We start from the raw sequence: 21,248 nt of genomic DNA, 5'->3' as shown, positions 1-21,248 counted from the left end.
AAGTAGTAAAATCTCTAACTGATGACTATTGAAAAGCCTGTGTAGTAAAGCTGTAGTGTTTTGACTATTTACTTGCTACCAACATCAAGTACTGTAGTAAAAATCTCTACCTGATTATTACTGGAAACACTACTGTTTTCTTACCGAACACTACAAAACCCTACTTGTGTATCTTGAGTAGTGCATAAACTACACATTCACTGCACAATTCCTACGTGCCTCTAGATAGTCACTACTGCACAAACGGGTTTTGTGTAGTAATTCAGTAGTACTTTTCACGAGGGCACTGCAATAACAACAGCTAATGGGGATCCTAATAAAATAACAAATAAACACATTCATCTCCTCCTTAATCTTGGCTCTTCTTTAACTTTGGCTTAGTGATTATGTAAGGAGGATAACCTTACAAACCAACAGTAATGTTTTGGTACTTCAATCATGGTTCATCTGCTACACAATTCTTCATCAATAATAAAGCCAAAATGTCTTCATTTTGTGTTTTCTATCAACTGACTGTAAGTACTGTCATGTATCTCAATTTCACAGGGCTTGTGTCCACAGTTTATTTCTAACAATACAGGATATGAGGGATTTTTTTCTTCCTGTCTTGTCGATTGGTGAATGTTTGCATTGAGTGGCCACACCAACCACAGGAAGAGTGGGAGAGGAGAGGTGGGCCAGAAGTGGTAAACATCACAAGACACATCTAGCCCTGCTGCTATTGGCTGGAGCTGGAGGCAGCCGGGTTTATAAGCCAACCAGCAGCCTCCCTTCAGCAGCATCCATTCACATCCAAACTGAACTGTGCTGTTCCTCCTTTGGCATCCAAGAGAATAGTGAGCAGCTCTCATCCTCCTGACTAACTACTCTAGAGTTATCCTGTGGATTCTCTGAAGAACAAGTCAAGGTAAAAAAAAAAATGGCTTTTACTTGTATAGACATTGGTGCTTACTTTCTATAATCCTCTCCTATATTTTGTGTAACTCAAATATCAATTATTTTCACAATTTGAAGAAATCTGGGAGACACTCTTCAGCACTTATAATCTATCATCCTACACAGTCAATGCTTCAATGTGTTGCACTTTTTTTTATGTACAACAGAATACACGCAATATTCTGGTTAGTAATAATAATGAAAAAGAAATAGAGCTCACTAGTCTGGTGTAACAGTTAGTTTGTGTTATTACACATTCTCTCTATACACCAGATATGTATGTGCCTTTGCTTGAACCTGATAGAGTGAAATAAATCATAAACTAGGTTTTATAGTGTTGGAGTGATGAATGTGAGCATGACAGCTGGAAGAGGAAGCTGTGGCCTCAGCTCACAAATCCACAGCTAATTTGTTCTCAGCTAACTGACTCGTACAGTCTGTTCCAAGACAAAGCCACAGCCTTTAAAGAGCTGCTGTGAGGAGAAATAATAATAACAGCAAAACTGGCAGGCTGGATTAGTTACTTCTGAAGTCAGATCTCATCTACACTCAAAATCCTCTCAACATCCCACATTGTTTCTCTCGCCTCCGTCACACTTCAGATTTCTATTCTAGAACACATTTATTCTGGAACACATTTATTCTAGAACACATTTATTCTGGAACACATTTATTCTAGAACACATTTATTCTAGAACACATTTATTCTAGAACACATTTATTCTGGAACACATTTATTCTAGAACACATTTATTCTGGAACACATTTATTCTAGAACACATTTATTCTGGAACACATTTATTCTAGAACACATTTATTCTAGAACAGATTTCTATTCTAGAACACATTTATTCTGGAACACATTTATTCTGGAACACATTTATTCTGGAACACATTTATTCTAGAACACATTTCTATTCTAGAACCCAAGGATCTAATGAAAAAAGTAGAGTTAGCTTTCAAAATAAAGCTGAGGGACGTTCATCATGTTCCCTGCCTCCCTGGACCAACTGTGGTCTTCCAAACTTCCACTTTTAACTTGGGGAATTATACACTATGCAGAGATCATTATAGGTATAGCTAAAAGACTGCCTGCTCAGAGTTATACTTGATGTAATGTTGTTCTAGCTGAGAGTAGTTGATCTGGAAAACAAGGGAGACGATCATGCGTGGGGTTAGGCATTAAAAAAAAAAGAATCAAGTCAAATGTCAAATGTTCAAATGTTCACCTTACAGTGAAATGCTGAATAAAACAGGTGTAGACCTTACAGTGAAATGCTTACTTACAAGCCCTTAACCAACAATGCTTTATGAAGTTAAGAATGTTAACAAAAAAAGTGTTAAGTAAAAAATAGAACATAAAAGTAACAAATAATTAAACAGCTGCAGTAAAATAACAAGCAAGGCAATATACAGGGGGTACCGGTACAGAGTCAAGTACCGGTTAGTCTAAGTAATTTAGGTAATATGTACATGTAGGTAGAGTTAAAGTAACTATGCATAGATTATAAACACAGTGTAGCAACAGCGTTAAAGAGGGGTCTGGGTAGCCCTTTGATTACCTGTTCAGGAGTCTTATGTTTTGGGGGTAGAAGCAGTTAAGAAGCCTTTTAGACCTCGACTTGGCGCTCCGTTACCGCTTGCCGTGCGGTAGCAGAGAGAACAGTCTATGACTAGGGTGGCTGGAATATTTGATCGTTTTTAGGGCCTTCCTCTGACACCACCTGGTATAGAGGTCCTGGATGGCAGGAAGCTTGGTCCCAGTGATGTACTGGCCATATGCACTACCCTCTGTTGTGCCTTGCGGTAGGAGGCCGAGCAGTTGCCATACCAGGCAGTGATGCAACCAGTCAGGATGCTCTCGATGATACAGCTGTAGAACCTTTTGAACCGTAGAACCTATTCTCCTGAGGGGGAATAGGTTTTGTCGTGCCCTCTTCACGACTGTCTTAGTGTGTTTGAACCATCATAGTTTGTTGGTGATGTGGACACCAAGGAACTTGAAGCTCTCAACCTGTTCCACTACAGCCCCGTCGATGAGAATGGGGGTGTGCTCGGTCCTCCTTTTCCTGTAGTCCACAATAATCTCCTTTCTCTTGATCACGATGAGGGAGAGGTTGTTGCCCTGGCACCACACTGCCAGGTCTTTGACCTCCTCCCTATAGGCTGTCTCATTGTAGGCTAGGCTAGATGTCATTAGTTGGGAGGGAAGCCCATTTTGTCTGCCAACGGTTAGGGACTTTAAAAGGAGTGCACTTCCAACAGAGTCCTTCCTATGGCAGAGACTCATAAGGGCCCATGGTTGGTGTTCTCCCTGTATAGTATCCAGGCTTTAAGGGTTTAAACATTACAAGGCAGGACTTCACAGGCACTTTTCATGTAAAATCAGTCTAATTGCCTCCCATCCGGGCATTTCTGCTGTAATTGATGCTTTTATTAGGATACCCATTACCCGACGCCAATGGCGACAGCTAGTCTTCCTGGGGTCAGACACATAACAAAAAAGACATTACAGACAAAAATACTTTACAAATTGAAAAAATAAGGTATCACATTTTCACATTTAAAAAGGTGTTAAATGTAGCCTACACAGTGTACAGCTTTCAACAGAGTTTGTATTTTCAGTTCTCGTCATTTTGGTGGCTTTCATGATTCTTTCTTTTTTCATGATTATATTTTTTTTAGATACACCTTGTGACAATGAAGGCTGCAATTGTTTTCGTCCTGCTCTTTGCAACGGTCCTCGGTCGCCCAGCGATACGCTCGCCCGGCAACAATCCAGAGAGCTTAGAAGAACTGGTGAGTGTTCCTTTTATATGAGAACATACAGTATATATTGAAAAGAGTCAGACAGAGAGGCAGATGTGTACATTGGTATCATCTTAAATTCCTGTTCATGTTGTCAGGTGAAACCAGCTCCAGTGCTTGGGATAGCCCCAGCAGAACTTACTGAGGTGGCCCCTGTACAGGTAAGAGCCTCTTTCAGCAAACATTCCTTTATCATCTGTAGTTGTGTTGGCATTGAAATGTATACATTTGCCCTGTAGGGAAAACTACATTAATATGTCCATTTTTATTGGACTCTTTTTAATGCTGAGGTTTTCTTTAAGAATGTAGATACTGCTACAACATCAGACGAGAGCTCCGACAAAGATGAAACAGAGGTAAAACATAATTATGTTGTAGCATAATGAAGCAGAAGATGCTAAATAAATCTTACCCCTGATAGAGACAACCATATGCTTTTGATGGATGTTAATTTATACATTGATTGATCCTGTTTTTCTATTCTCCAGGGAGCTGATCCAACTTCAGACCCAACATCAGACAGTGCAGACAGCGCAGACAGCGCAGACAGCGCAGACAGCGCAGACAGCGATGTGAGTAGTGCACTATGTATAAAACTACTGACATCTTATATGTAGGATATATTGAGTCACTTTTTATTTATATATGCATATGTAGTTATGGCTCCAATAAGTCTACAGGGCCACACAAAGACTATAGCCACACTGAGACTATAGCTTGTAGTTCAATGAAGACATCTAGCTAATGTTGACAGACAGGAGCGTTTCACCAAGCTCTTATTTGAACTTTATATCTTATAAGAGGTTATGTAAAACTAAAGGTGTTGTGGTGTGTTTTCAGGACACAGACGAGTCCAGTGAGTCAGAGGAGGCAGACACCACCGCTGCCCCTGCAACAGCTGAGCCAACCGTAGAGCCCACAATGGCTACCACTGAGGCCCCCATTTACGATGACGGACGTGGAGACAGCATGGGTTACCCCAGCGACTACAAGAAGTCTATCATCTATGTAGATACTAACAACATCGAGAAGGGACCCTCTCCTTACAAATCCCATGGAAAGATAGATGAGGGCATGTATGCTGGCAAAAAGGTGTCCGTCTACAACACCGGGCTCGGAAACAAGATTGAGAAGACGATGACAGTGTTCAAGGTAAATTTGTTTCTCCTCTGTGTTAGAATTCTCCATTTCAAACTCATAGGCATTATTTCCTTCCATTTAGTTTTGGAAGTTGGTATAAACATCCTTCCACCGCCTCTCTCTCTCCCCCTCCAGGCCCTGCAGGTGCATGATTTGATGGAGGAGGACACCAGCACCCCTGACGTGGAGAGCCAGGTTCTGGACGCCTCCAGCGGGAAAGCCGAGGAGTCCAGCATGCGCAAGGCGCATGTCGACGTAGCCAGCCAGGACAGGACCCCCTCTGAGAGCCCAGAGAGCCAGAAGGCCAAGAGCCTGGAGAGTGATGCCACCAGTGAGCTCACCAGTAGCGCTAGCAGCGATGGTACTAGCGAGAGCACCAGCACCAGCGCCAGTAATGAGACTGACAGCAGCAACAGTAGTGAGGAAGCTACAGCCAGGCCTGGGGCAGCAGACAGCGACTCAGCAGAGAGCAACGAGAGCCATGACAGTGACAGCGACTCGGCTGAGGAGGCAGCCACAGTGGCTACCATTACTACCGATGCTCCCATTGTCATCACTGCCAAGTAAAGGCCTGTCTCTCTCATCCTGCTGCTGTCGACAGTGAAGAATGCTACCAGGACCTGGAAGGTGCTCTATGACCCTGCCTTAGGAGGAGAGGTCAAAACGGAGAGAATAACAGAAAACATATAAGCACAACTTAGGGTCTGATACAGTACAACAATAATACATGATAAGATTCATACTAGCTATCTCATCATGACATATAGAGCAGTCAATTTTGTTCAATTGCACAATTATTTACACTACATGTTGTTTGTCCCATTTTTACTGTAATAATGTATAACGTTGTATCAGTCCTAAATACATGCATTCTTTTTTTCCATAAAACTCATAGTGGGTCTGTTATTTCACGTGTATACGTTGTTGTGTCTGCTGAGCCATTGAGCTCTGTGTGTAGCATGTAGAGACTCCAGGGGGATTCACAGTGGTGTTCACCAGAGAAACCACAATCCATCACAAACCATCATTCAGTGTCGTTATGAGCTAAAATATGAACAAAGGTCCTGTCACAGTAAACATGCTGGATGTAAAATAGTACTGGAAAAAATTACATTTTGAACCTTGAAATGAAGTTGTTCATAGGTTGTTTTTCTCAACGTAACATTCCTTACTCAATTGTCTGATGAGGTGTTGTCTCTGTCAGGAGGAAGCTAGAGTTCACACATAACTCAAGCTGTGCCATAATCCCTTGGTGGTGTAGTGCAGCAAATAAACCACAAGATAGCGCTGTAGGAATGGATGAAATCACAGTCAAAATCCCACTGTTAATGACACACTCGATCTCAGTGAACACTCATACTCTTTTCCAAGCATACAGTACACTAATACACTAATAATCTATTATGACTGATCATACCCATAACTAAAACTTGATAACAGTAATCAAAAATATAATCAATTAAGAGACATCTTTTCTCAATTTAAGTATTCTTCTCTCTCTTTATTGAGTACACAAGTTCACAACAAATATCAATCAATCAATCAAATGTATGTTATTAAGCCCTTTGTAAATCAGCAGTTGTCTCAATGTACTTTACAGATAACCAGCCTAAAACTCCAAAGAGCAAGTCACTACATACTGTGTGTGAAGAGACATACTGGAGCATAACACAGCAATATCAATGAATCAATCAAACATTCACAATTGTTTATATCACACCCAGCAGATTATGATCACCTAGCTCACAGACATCCAAACACCCGTAACTACCACCATATGTTGAACTAGTAAAGATTACAGGGCTTCTGATAGGGTTATTATGAAGCTATCGATAACATTACCTATAAATGCTGCTGCATAAACATTTTTTTTTTTTAAATGCCAAGAAAGATATTTCATATAATGCAGATACTGTAAACAGTCCATACAAAAAATTAAGACCTAAAAAAAGCAATGATTTATAAACTCTTGAATAATTATAATAAAGCATTCTCATGAATTCTCTCATTATTAGTTGTCTCCTCTAGTTGGTGAAGGGGGAGTTGCTGGAGCGGGAGTTGTAATGTCCTCAGTGACACGTGCAGTAACGTTCCCTGGTGACGGTGTCATTTCACTAACAATTGGCCCATTCGTGGACATTTCTGTCACTGGTGGGATAGTTGACATGGCAGGAGTGGGAGGGTTCACTGTGGTTGGAGCAGTTGGTCCTGGTGTCATTCTTGATTCATCAGATTCTGAGGACTCGTGGATTCGTGGACCATTGTGGTGTCCAGGCCTGTTGAACTGTGGACCATTGTGGTGTCCAGGCCTGTTGAACTGTGGACCATTGTGGTGTCCAGGCTTGTTGAACTGTGGAACATTGTGGTGTCCAGGCCTGTTGAACTGTGGACCATTGTGGTGTCCAGGCCTGTTGAACTGTGGACCATTGTGGTGTCCAGGCCTGTTGAACTGTGGACCATTGTGGTGTCCAGGCCTGTTGAACTGTGGAGTGAACAAAGCACATCATCACCTGAAAATACTGTAACGATAGCCATTACTGCTACTAATTATGGCAAAAGATATATAAAATGTTCATCCACTTACTGGTTTTGCGATTGCTGTTGAGATAAAGACAATAAGAAGTGCGGGCATCAGTAGCTCCATCTCTTTTTTATTCCTGATGGAAAAAATAAACAAAGATTTCTCTCTGATTACAGCTCCTGTCCTGTCTGAGCCTACTGTGGAGGAGACCATAGACAGACATCCAGGGATGGTGCTAATATAGAGGGTGCCAGTAAATGAACCAAGGGCTGGGCAGTTATCTAATCCTAGGAATGTTGCAGGAGGATTACTGGGCCTGATAGGATAGGCTTTCTGACTGTGTGTAACAAATGTCTGTCATTTCATCACTGAAAATATTCCTCTCTGAGAAAAACTTAAATAATTCCAGTGTAAACAAAATAATAAATCATCCCCCCCCCCCCCCCCCCCCCCTATGTTGAAGAGATCCATTGTATTGAAACAAAAACTGAAAAAGGAAAAAGCTGCTACATGTCTGTCACTAGCAGGAAATAATCTTTGCTAAAACAATACTAATGGCCTGGGAACTAGCTCAAACTAGTGCAGATAATTATTTAAGCCACAAGATTAAGCAACGATTAGCCAACATAATGGAATAGAAGTGTAGACATGCCTTGTCATTTCCTGTCAACTATCATTTCCTGTCAACTATAATTACATGAAACTGTTACTGATAGAGACTGATGACTGAATGACTAATGGTCAAATAAGTACACATAGTTTCTGGAAGAAAAACAAATCCTGAAAATGGCAACATGATCATAATTTGTATTGCAAGTCAAAGGAGGAAGTTAGGTAGTATCTTTAATTCACTACTAGTTAAAACCTCACTCATGTCATTTTGAATCATGGATGGTTGAGCAATTAGATTTTGAAAGATTGTCTAACAAGTTTAATCTTGCCCAGCCTGAATGTTGCATCCAATGTGATACTCAGTATAGTAATGTAGTAAGCACACCACAATATTCTCCTCCATTTTGTTGTCCCCCACGATGAAATCTGAGAGGGGACTGTGGATCTGTCTCCATCTGTTCGTTCCTACATTAAAGCCAAATTAAAGCCAACTTATGCTTGATCTGAAAATATGGTCGGAGGCGCCATATGGAGGATGTGACACAATTACGGAGCATCCAGAGGAATGCAGAGGCCAAACTGAGCTCCATACTGCATCGCCGTGCACCTCCAATATTTAGTAACAATGCGGAGGGCTCTATATAGTTCCGCATTGGCATGATTGGTTGACTGTAGGTAGGGGCAGGAGGTCCTGTGTAAAAGCAAACTCACTTCCTTGACAACGTCCTTCAACGCTCTGCTCAACAGCTCTACGCTGCTCCATAAAGCGCAAGAAGCATGAATGCCCTGACTTCTGCAAAGACCGTATCACCGTAAATGCTGCACGGGCATTGTAGACGTCAGAATGACCATGCAGAGCCTTTAGTCACACAAATATCTCAGACAGCACTTGCCCAATTTTGAGGAAACTTGAGTGAATGATGCGTCTTGCCATAGCAATCATGCCTTTACAAAAATTACACTTATTGGCCCAAGGGGGCTGCTGCATCGAGGGGGACGCCATGTTTACTGTTGCCTTGTTTTTATTTGGTCTGTGGGTTGAAATCTGGAGTACATCTAATCAAGAATGAAATCAGAACAAACAACTACTGACATGTTCAAATCAAATCAAATGTTCTTGGTCACATGTTTCATAAACAGCAGGTGTAGACTTAAGAGTGAAATGCTTACTTTGGGCTCCAGAGTGGTGCAGTGGTCTAAGGCACTGCATCTCAGTGCTTGAGGTGTCACTACAGACACCCTGGTTTGATTCCAGGCTGTATCACAACCGTCCGTGATTGGTAGTCCCATAGGGCGGTGCACAATTGGCCCAGCGTTGTCTGGGTTTGGCCAGTGTAGGCCGTCATTGCAAATAAGAATTTGTTCTTAACTGACTTGCCTAATTAAAATCAAATTAAATCCTACAATGCAGAGTTAAAGATAAATAGAAAATAGAAATAATGAAACAAGAAATAAATACACAGTGAATAACAATAATGATTAAAAATAACATGGCTATGTACAGGTGTGTGTGGAACATGTTAATTCATTAGTGATGTGTACAGGTACTTGAAGACATTAAGATCAACACAATATTAGGCCACAGGGTAATGCTGTTGATGCTTGGTGGTTTTAGATTATGATACAGACACACATACACAAATGTATAGCATAACAAAATCCTTCATTTTAAATGAGGCTGATATATTTCGATACCATACTTATTTTATTTCACTGATTACATAGTCCTTTATGTCCGGAACATATAAAGTCAGTGGTGTTGCCGTGGTGATCTTACAACACAACACAAACAGCTGAGTATCAAGTAACAGTTAGAATAAACGAGATACAGACAAAGAAAATATCTGCACGACAAAGTGTATACTGTACATCTCCTGGGACACTACCCCTGTGTTTCACTGAACCAATCATCAGCGTTTAGGAGAGTTTCTCCCATGATGACGAAAGGGGGCATGTTGGTGCCGCTGAGGTAGGTATAGTGTGCGCACCTTTGTAATGGAAATTCCCTGTTAGAACAAGCACATGTTTTGTGATTCTACAAGCGTAGACATGCCTTGTCAGTATAATGTCAACCATTAAAAAAAACTATATTGAAACTGATGACTAATGGTCAATTGGCTAATGATGGCTAATGGTCAATTAAGTCCAGTCATAGTTGCTATAAATATGAACTAATTTAGCGCATGATGAAGGCCAATGGTCCAATCCCACCAAAACAGGCTGACAGCCACTGGGCGGGCATACACTGGTTGAATCAATATTGTTTCAACATCATTTGTCTACCTATTGTGATTTCTGTGGAAAACACATTGGGATTAGCTAAAAGTCATCAACCAGTGCTGTTTTCATCTAATTTAAACCAGCTCTGTAAACACTGAAATGAGCCTAAAAATCGAATTTAAATAGAATGACTTAACCTGACTACCAGGTTGTTAACTTAGATGTAAGAAGCTTTTGGGAAACCGGGTGCAAGATGGTAGACTAGTTTTCACTGAAGTGCATTACACCTCATATAGTAGGAGTAGGAGTCACTGTTCAGGCAGGAATCAATGGACTGTGGCTTCACATTTCATTTCAATATACCTCTTCATTTAGGTTGATGGAACGACATTGAAACAACAACGTATATTCAAACATACCATTTTACTATCAACATTGAAACAACGACGTGTATTCAAACATACCATTTTACTATCAACATTGAAACAACAACATATATTCAAACATACCATTTTACTATCAACATTGAAACAACAACATATATTCAAACATACCATTTTACTATCAACATTGAAACAACAACATATATTCAAACATACCATTTTACTATCAACATTGAAACAACGACGTGTATTCAAACATACCATTTTACTATCAACATTGAAACAACAACATATATTCAAACATACCATTTTACTATCAACATTGAAACAACGACATATATTCAAACATACCATTTTACTATCAACATTGAAACAAGGTCAAACAACATGTCTAATCAAATATACAATTCAACATCCACCCAATATACCCTATTGAGTTCAACATCCACCCAATATACCCTATTGAGTTCAACATCCACCCAATATACCCTATTGAGTTCAACATCCACCCAATATACCTTATTAATATTGAGTTGCAACCCCTTTTGTCCTCCGAACAACCTCAACTGGTCAGGGCATAGACTCTCCACAGGGATACTGGACCAGGTTGACTCCAGTGCTTCTCACAGTTGTGTCAATTGGCTGGATGTCCTTTGGGTGGTAGACCATTATTGATACACACAGGAAACTGTTGAGCATGAAAAACCCAGTTCTTGACACTCAAACCGGTGCATCTGCCACCTACTACCATACCCCGTTCAAAGGCACTGTAATGGAATTTTAATGTTTGTGCTTTTCTTATAACTATTTTCTGTGTTCTATTCATGTGCTGTTCTATAAACCGATTTCTGTGTTCATGCAAGTGGCTGACTGTACAAATCCTCACTATCAGTAGCTGCAATTTGGCAGTACGCCCAGACATTGTTTTGAAAACAAACGAAAGATATCTCAGTTTCAATGTTTCAGCTTTGAGAGAAGAAGCCTCGTGAGATATTGGTCTGTCACATGTTATGAACCAGTATTGGTCTGTCACATGAATGAAACAAAACGGTAATGATTAATGAATTATGCTAAATCATGCAAATAGAACGTGTCTGTGTATAGCCATATATAAGACAACTGCTGGGACTGCCCAGGCAGAGCTCCTGATTGACATGTGTACTATGGTGCATTGAGTTGGTTGGAACCTCTCCAGTGCGCTGACAATAACTTCTTTGGGATAGGGGGCAGCATTTTCACTTTTGGATGAATAGCGTGCCCAGAGTGAACTGCCTACTCCTATGAACTCCTACTCAGTCCCAGATGCTAATATATGCATATTATTGTTAGTATTGGATAGAAAACACTCTCTGAAGTTTCTAAAACTGTTTGAATGATGTCTGTGAGTATAACAGAACTCACATGGCAGGCAAAAACCTGAGAAAAAATCCAAACAGGAAGTGGGAAATCTGAAGTTTGTAGTTTTTGAACTCAGCCCCTATCGAATTCACAGTGGGATGTGGGTTATTTTGCACTTCCTAAGGCTTCCACTCGATGTCAACCGTCTTTAGAACGTTGTTTCAGGCTTCTCCTGTGAAGGGGGGCCGGATGAGAGCTGTTTGACTATGGGGTCTGGGAGCGGCCTCGTTCTCAGTCACGCGCATTTCACATGAGAGGTATCTCTCGTTCCATTGCTTTTCTACAGACAATGGAATTCTCCGGTTGGAGCATTATTGAACATTTATGATATAAACATCCTAAAGATTGATTCTATACTTATTTTATCGCTATTTGTGCTTTTTGTGACTCCTCTCTTTGGCTGGAAAAATGGCTGGGTTTTTCTGTGAGTTGGTGGTGACCTAACATAATCGTTTGTGGAGCTTGTGGAGCATTTTTTAAATCAGACACTGTGGCTGGATTAACAAGAATTGTATCTTTAAAATGGTGCCTAATTCTTGTATGTTTGAGAAATTTGATTTATGAGATTTCTGTTGATTTGTATTTGCTAGCGGAACCCCAGTCCTAGACAGGATATCCAATGATTCTTTTAAGATTGACTTCGAGTGTCCCTGTGTAAGAATTTCCACAACAACACTTGCCCATTCACCATATGAATGGCACACATACACATTCCATGTCTCAATTTTCTCAAGGCTTAAAAATCCTTATTTAACCTGCCTCCTCCCCTTCATCTACACTGATTGAAGTGGATTTAACAGGATTATAGCTTTCACCTGGATTCAGCTGGTCAGTCTATGTCATGGAAAGAGCAGGTGTTCCTAATGTTTGGTACAGTTGACTATACACTGAACAAAAATATAAACGTAACATGCAACAATTTGAAAGATTTCACTGAGTAACAGTTGAGATTAGGAGATCAATCAATTGAAATCAATTCATTAGTCCTTAGTCTATGGATTTCACATGACTGGCAATACAGATATGCATCTGTTGGTGACAGATACCTTACACAAAAGGTAGGGGTGTGGATCAGAAAACCAGTCTGTATCTGGTGTGACCACCATTTGCCTCATGCAGCGACACATCTCCTTCCCATAGTGTTAATCAGGCTGTTGATTGTGGCCTGTGGAATGTTGTCCGACTCCTCTTCAATGGCTGTGTGAAGTTGCTGGACATTGGTGGGAACTGGAACACGCTGTCGTACACGTCGATCCATAGCATCCCAAACATGCTCAATGGGTGACGTCTGGTGAGTATGCAAGCAATGGGAGAACTGGGACTTTTTCAACTTCCAGGAATTGTGTACAGATCCTTGCGACATGGGCCATGTATTATCCTGCTGAAACATGAGGTGTTGGTGGTGGATGAATGGCACAACAATGGTCCTAAGGATCGCGTCACGATATCTCTGTGCATTCAAATTGCCATCAATAAAATGCAATTGTGTTCATTTTCCGTGTTTTGCAGGTAATATTTAATGAAGCCTCCAGTGCTAACATAATTGCAAACAGGTTTTCTAATGATCAGTTAGCCTTTTAAAATTATAAACTTGGATTAGCTAACACAACGTGTTATTGGAACACAGTGATGGTTGCTGATAATGGGCCACTGTAGGCCTATGTAGATATTCCAGAAAAAAATATTTCGTTTCCAGCTGGTCATTTACAACATTAACAATGTCTACACTGTATTTCTGATCAATTTGATGTTATTTTAATGGACAAAAAATGTGCTTTTCTTTCAAAAAACAAGGACATTTCTAAGTGATCCCAAACTTTTGAACGGTAGTGTAGTTCTGATCATTATGGTGAAATTAGATTGACCTGTTAGTCAGGTTACGTCATTGTATTTATATTGAAGTTTTACCCTAATTTCAGTGTTTACAATGCTGGTGGAAATGAGATGGAAACAGTACTGGTTGATGATTTTTTGCAAATCCACCTAGATTCCACTTCACAATAGGTTGACAAAAATTACGTTGAAACAACGATTCAACCAGTGCGTGCCCAGTGGGAGCTCTTAGACCAACAATTAATTTATCATTTTTACAATTTCACAATTTTATTCCAACCTCATAATGTGGAAATGTATATAAAACACAGGAAAATCATGTCATGACTGCGTTGGGCCTTTAAAGGGTGAACGGTAAAATATCAAACTAATCTAATGAAGAATCATGGTTGGTTGAGCAATTTTATTTTGTCAGACAAATTGACTAACAAGTTCACTCTTTCCCAACCTGACTGTTGAATCCAGGGTGGTTCACAGTATGGTATTTTGATAAGCCTCAGGTAAACAAACAGTGTAATATTGATGCTCAGTGACTAGACGCTCTTGTTACACACGATGAAACACAGTAACACAGAGATGCACAGTGTATAGCATAACAAAATCATACACTGAAATGAGGCAGATAGATTTGAATTTCATACACATTTTATTTCACTGATTACTCTTCTTCTATATAATTGGAGAATACAAAACTCAGAGATTCAGGGTTATTGCCTTGAGGGCCTTACAACAGAACAAAAAGACAGAACAAAAACTCAGCACTACAGAGGGAACACTAATCCCTTGGGACTGTGTGTTTCTTCAGCGATACTACACAAATTCTCTCTCTTAACAGATCCAAGGTTAATGACAAAGGGAGGCATATTGGTGCCACTGAGGTAAGGATAGTGTGTGTACACAGGGGCTCCCATAGTGTTGCGAAGACGGCTAAAAGGGTTATAACCATAGGGGTTATAGCTATAGGGGTTCAAGTTGTATGGGTTAATGGTGTATGGATTCAAGCCATATGGGTTAATGCCTAATGGGTTAAGACTGGATGGGTTCAGGCCGTATGGGTTGACGCCTAATGGGTTAAGACTGGATGGCTTTAGGCCGTATGGGTTGACGCCTAATGGGTTAAGACTGGATGGGTTCAGGCCGTATGGGTCGACGCCTAATGGGTTAACACTGGATGAATTTAGGCCGTATGGGTTGACGCCTAATGGGTTAAGACTGGATGGGTTCAGGCCGTATGGGTTGACGCCTAATGGGTTAAGACTGGATGAATTTAGGCCGTATGGTTTGACGCCTAATGGGTTAAGACTGGATGGGTTCAGGCCGTATGGGATGACGCCTAATGGGTTCAGGCCGTATGGGTTGACGCCTAATGGGTTAAGACTGGATGGGTTCAGGCCGTATGGGTTGACTCCTAATGGGTTAAGACTGGATGGGTTCAGGTCGTATGGGTTGACGCCTAATGGGTTAAGACTGGATGGGTTCAGGCCGTATGGGTTGACGCCTAATGGGTTAAGACATTAATGGGTTCAGGCCGTATGGGTTGACGCCTAATGGGTTAAGACTGGATGGGTTCAGGCCGTATGGGTTGTAGCCTAATGGGTTAAGACTGGATGGGCTCAGGTCGTATGGGTTGACGCCTAATCGGTTAAGACTGGATGGGTTCAGGCCGTATGGGTTGACGCCTAATGGGTTAAGACTGGATGGGTTCAGGTCGTATGGGTTGACACCTAATGGGTTAAGACTGGATGGGTTCAGGCTGTATGGGTTGACGCCTAATGAATTAAGACTGGATGGGTTCAGGCCGTATGGGTTGACGCCTAATGGGTTAAGACTGATGATGGCTGACGTTTTACAGGCTCCTAACCAACTGTGCTATTTTGTTCTTTTTTTTGCATTGTTTGTAACTTATTTTGTACATAATGTTGCTGCTACTGTCTCTTATGACTGAAAATAACTTCTAGGCATCAGAACAGCGATTACTCACCTCGAAGTGGAACAAGAATTCTCCTTTAACTAGAGTGACGTGAAGGATATACTGCTTTCTCGGGAACGGAACCAAATCCCTGTCATTTGTGTGAAGAAAAGACAAAGGGAGCGAGGTCTGGCTGCCAACTGTAAACTCCCACTGCTAACCTTTCTATTGGCCAACATGCAATCATTGGAAAATCAAATGTATGACCTACAATCAAGATTATACTACCAACAGGACATTAAAAACTGTAATATCTTATGTTTCACAGAGTCGTGGCTGAACAACGACACGGATAATATAGAGCTGGCAGGATTTTCCATCCACAGGCAGAACAGAGAAGCTACTTCTGGTAAGACGAGGAGCAGGGGTGTGTCTCTATTTGTCAATAACAGCTGGTGCATGATGTCTAATATTAAATAAGTCTCGAGGTATGGCTGGCCTAAGGTAGAGTACCTTAGATAAGCTGTAGACCACATTATCTACCAAGATAGATCTCATCTATATTATTCGTAGCCGTCTATTCACCACCAAAGGCCATAAATCAAATCAAAGTTTATTTGTCACATGCGCCAAATACAACAGGTGTACAGTGAAATGCGTACTTACAAGCCCCTAACCAACAGTGCTAATTAAGAGTAAAAAAAAAAATATTGTTTACCTAATACCTAAGTACAGAAAAAACATGACAGTGAAAATAACCGTAGCGAGGCTACGTATATACCGTTGAAGTCAGAAGTTTACATACACTTAGGTTGGAGTCATTAAAACTTGTTTTTCAACCACTCCACAAATGTCTTGTTAACAAACTATAGTTTTGGCAAGTCAGTTAGGAGATCTACTTTGTGCATGAAAAGCAATTTTTCCAACAAATGTTTACAGACACAGTGAAATAATCTATCACAATTCCAGTGGGTTGGAAGTTTACATAAAATAAGTTGACTGAGCCTTTAAACAGCTTGGAAAATTCCAGAAAATTATGTCATGGCTTTAGAAGCTTCTGATAGGCCAATTGACATAATATGAGTCAATTGGAGGTGTACCTGTGGATGTATTTCAAGGCCAACCTTCAAACTCAGTGAGTCTTTACTTGACATCATGGGCAAATCAAAAGAAATCTGCCAAGACCTCTGAAAAAAATGGTAGGCCTCCACAAGTATGGTTCATCCTTGGGAGCAATTTCCAAATGCCTGAAGGTACCATGTGGATCTGTACAAACAATAGTACAGAAGTAGAAACACCTTGGGACCACGCAGCAGTCATACTTGTCAGGAAGGAGACGGGTTCTGTCTTCTAGAGATGAACGTACTTTGGTGCGAACTTCACAAAATAGATGGCATCATGAGGGATGAAAATGATGTGGATATATTGAAGCAACATCTCAAGACATCAGTCAGGAAGTTAAAGCTTGGTCGCAAATGGGTCTTCCAAATGGACAATGTCCCAAGCATACTCCCAAAGTTGTGGCAAAATGGCTTAAGGACAACAAAGTTAAGGTATGGGAGTGGCCTTCACAAAACCCTGACCTCAATCCTATAGAAAATGTGTGTTGCTTGCTTCGAAGCGAGCATAGAAGTGATTTAGATCGTCTGGAAGGCTTGTGTCACTGGGCAGTTCTTGGCTGTGCCTCCCTTTGTATTCTGTAATAGTTTTCAGGCCCTGCCATATCCAACGAGCGTCAGAGCCGGAATAGTGCAATTCAAATCTTAGTCCTATATTTGCACTTTGCCTGTTTGATGGTTCGTCTTAGCAGGATTTCTTATAAGCTTCCGGGTTAGAGTCCCGCTCCTTGAAAGCAGCAGCTCTACCCTTTAGGTCAGTGCGAATGTTGCCTGTAATCCATGGCTTCTGGTTGGGGTATGTACGCACTGTCACTGTGGGGACGACATCCTCAATGCACTTATTGATGAAGCCAGTGACTGAGGTGGTGTACTCAATGCCATCGGAAGAATCCCGGAACATATTCCAGTCTGTGCTAGCAAAACAGTCCTGTAATTTAGCAGGAAACATGCTCGAAACATCATGGATATTGTCATTATTACGTTGTATGCTGTCAACGTAGCACAGGCAGAGAAATATTCAAAGCACATATGTATTCGAAGCAAATCACAGACACTCACCTCAACATTGACAGGTTCTTCCACTCCACTTTTGTGGTCCACCTACTGTACGGTGATAGAAAGAAATCGGCTGTATCAGAGCTGATGTTCAGGTGATGTACCATTTTGATAAATGTGTTGTATCCTTTTAAATCAGGCAGTTACCGGGGCAGCAGACAGAAGCTCACAAGACACATCAGTAGAATAACACTCCTTATTGTAAGACTACCTGTTTGAATGATAATCAGAATCACACATGTCAGAATTACACTACCAGACTGAACTACCTCAAATCAAATGTTATTGGTCACATACATATGGTTAGCAGATGTTAATGCGAGTGTAGAGAAATGCTTGTGATTCTAGTTCAGATAGTGCAGTAATATCTAACAATTCCACAGCAACTACCTAATACACACACATCTAAAGGGATGGAAGAAGAATATGTACATATAAATATATGGAACGGTGGCCGAGCGGCATAGGCAAGATGCAATAGATGGTATAAGATACAGTATATACATATGAGATGAGTAATGTAAGATATGTAAACATTATTAAAGTGGCATAATTTAAAGTGACTAGAGACCTATTTATTATAGTGGCCAATGATTTGAGTCTGTATGTTGGCAGTAGCCTCTCTGAGTTAGTGATGGCTGTTTAACAGTCTGATGGCCTTGCGATAAAAATTGTTTTTCAGTCTCTCAGTCCCACCTTGATGCACCTGTTCTGACCTCGCCTTCTGGATGGTAGCGGGGTGAACAGACAGTGGCTCGGGGTTGTCCTATATGATCTTTTTGGCCTTCCTGTGACATTGGGTGCTGTAGGTGTCATGGAGGGAAGGTAGTTTGCCCCCGGTGATTCGTTGTGCAGACTTCACCACCCTCTGGAGAGCCTTGCGGTTGAGGGTGGTGCAGTTGCCGTACCAGGCGGTGATACAGCCCAGAAGGATGCTGTCAATTGTGCATTTGTAAAAGTTTGTCAGGTTTTAGGTGACAATCCAAATTTCTTCAGCTTCCTGAGGTTGAATAGGCGCTCTTGTGCCTTCACCACCCTGTCTGTGTGGGTGGACCATTTCAGCTTGTCTGTGATGTGTACACCGAGCAACTTAAAACTTTCCATCTTCTCCACTATTGTCCCGTCGATGTGGATAGTGGGGTGCTCCCTCTGCTGTTTCCGGAAGTCCACGATCATCTCCTTTGCTTTGTTGACGTTGAGTGAGAGGTTGTTTTCCTGACATCACACTCTGAGTGCCCTCACCTCCTCCCTGTAGGCTGTCTCGTTGTTGTTGGTAATCAAGTCCACTACTGTTGTGTCACCTGAAAACTTGATGATTGAGTTGGAGGTGTGCATTGCCACGCAGTCATGGGTGAACAGGGAGTACAAGAGGAGGCTGAGCACGCAACCTTGTGGGGCCCCAGTGTTGAGGGTCAGCAAAGTGGAGATGTTGTTTCCTACCTTCACCAACTGAAAGTCCAGGACCCAATTGCACAGGGTGGGGTTGAGACCCAGGGCCACAAGCTTAATGATGAGCTTGGAGAGTACTATGGTGTTGAATGCTGAGCTATAGTCAATGAACAGCATTCTTACATAGGTATTCCTCTTGTCCAGATGGGATAGGGTAGTGTGCAGTGTGATGTGGACCTGTTGGGGCGGTATGTAAACTGAAGCAGGTCTAGGGTGGCAGGTAAGGTGGAGGTGATATGATCCTTGGCTAGTCTCTCAAAGCACTTCATGATGACAGAAGTGAGTGCTACGGGGCGATCGTCATTTAGTTCAGTTATCTTTGCCTTCTTTGGTAGAGGAACAATGGTTGCCATCTTGAAGCATGTGGGGACAACAGACTGGGATAGGGAGCAATATAATATGTCCGTAAACACACCAGCCAGCTTGTCTGCGCATGCTCTGAGGACGCGGCTAGGGATGCCGTCTGGGCCAGCAGCCTTGCGAGGGTTAATACATTTAAATGTCTTACTCACGTTGGCCGAGGCAAAGGAGAAAGGGGGCCCGCAGTCTTCGGTAGCAGGCCGTTTCGGTGGCACTGTCTTATCCTCAATGCGGGCAAACAAGGTGTTTAGTTTGTCAGGAAGCAAGACGTCGGTGTCCGTGACGTGACAGGTTCTCTTTTTGTAGTCCGTAATTGCCTGTTGACCATGCCACATACGTCTTGTGTCTGAGCCGTTGAATTGCGACTCCACTTTGTCCCTATACCGTAATTTTGTTTGATTGATTGCCTTGCGGAGGGAATAACTACACTGTTTATATTCAGCCATATTCCCAGTTATCTTTCGATGGTTAAATGCGGTGGTTCGCGCTTTCAGTTTTGCATGAATTCCGCAATCTATCCACGGTTTCTGGTTAGGGTAGGTTTTAATAGTCACAGTTGGTGCAACATCTCCAATGCACTTCCTTATAAACTCACTCACCGAGTCAGTGTATAGATCGATATTATTCTCTAAGCCTGCCCGGAACATTTCCCAGTCAGCATGCTCAAAACAATCTTGAAGCGTGGATTCCGATTGGTCAGACCAGTGTTGAATAGTTCTAGTCATGGGTACATTCTGTTTGAGTTTCTGCCTATAGGACAGCAGGATTGCGGAAGTTAGAGTAGTAGTGGTCCAGTGTATTGCCCGTGCGAGTGCTGCAATTGATACGTTGATAGAATTTAGGTAGCCTTGTTCTCAAAATTTGCTTTGTTAAAATCCCCAGCTACAATTAATGCAGCCTCAGGATATATGGTTTCCAGTTTACATAGAATCCAGGGAAGTTCCTTGATGGCCGTCGTGGTATCTGCTTGAGGGGGGATATACACAGCTGTGACGATAACTGACGAGAATACTCTTGGGAGATAATATGGTCGGCATTTGATTGTAAAGAATTCTAGGTCATGTGAACAGAAATAATTGAGTTCCTGTATGTTATGATAGTCATTAATCATGAAGCATACACCCCTGTCCTTCTTCCCAGAGAGATGTTTATTTCTGTCGACACGACGCATGAAGAAACCCGGTGGCTGTACCGACAACATATCCCGAGTGAGCCATGTTTCCATGAAACAGAGAATGTTACAATCTCTGATGTCTCTCTGGAAGGCAACCCTTACCCTAATTTCATTCACATTGTTGTCTAGAGACTGGACATTGGCGAGTAATATACTCGGAAGCTGTGATTGGTGTGCATGCCTTTGAAGTCTGACTTAAGGCCGCTCCGAATACCTCTTCTGCAGCGACGTTGTTTTGTGTCAGCCTCTGGGATTAGATTCAATGTCCTGGGTGGTGGTCCGAACAAAGAATCCGCTTCGGGAAAGTTGTATTGCTGGTAGGTTGACGTCG

General features: G+C 41.7%; 1 protein-coding gene across 1 annotated transcript; it reads left to right on the top strand.

The window, feature by feature from the left end:
* Positions 1-792: 792 nt before the first annotated feature.
* Positions 793-5,772, top strand: LOC100135895 (osteopontin-like protein). The gene is given in 7 exon segments (NM_001124267.1): positions 793-907; positions 3,622-3,735; positions 3,843-3,905; positions 4,047-4,100; positions 4,233-4,316; positions 4,585-4,896; positions 5,020-5,772. Coding segments are annotated over 6 exon segments (1,044 nt in total). The 5' UTR covers positions 793-907; positions 3,622-3,636; the 3' UTR covers positions 5,452-5,772.
* The last annotated feature ends 15,476 nt before the right edge of the window (positions 5,773-21,248 follow it).

The sequence above is a fragment of the Oncorhynchus mykiss genome, chromosome 12 (assembly GCF_013265735.2).
Source record: "Oncorhynchus mykiss isolate Arlee chromosome 12, USDA_OmykA_1.1, whole genome shotgun sequence".
Lineage (NCBI taxonomy): Eukaryota > Metazoa > Chordata > Actinopteri > Salmoniformes > Salmonidae > Oncorhynchus > Oncorhynchus mykiss.
The sequence above is the reverse complement of the archived record's forward strand: the minus strand, read 5'-3'. Positions and strand labels throughout refer to the sequence as shown.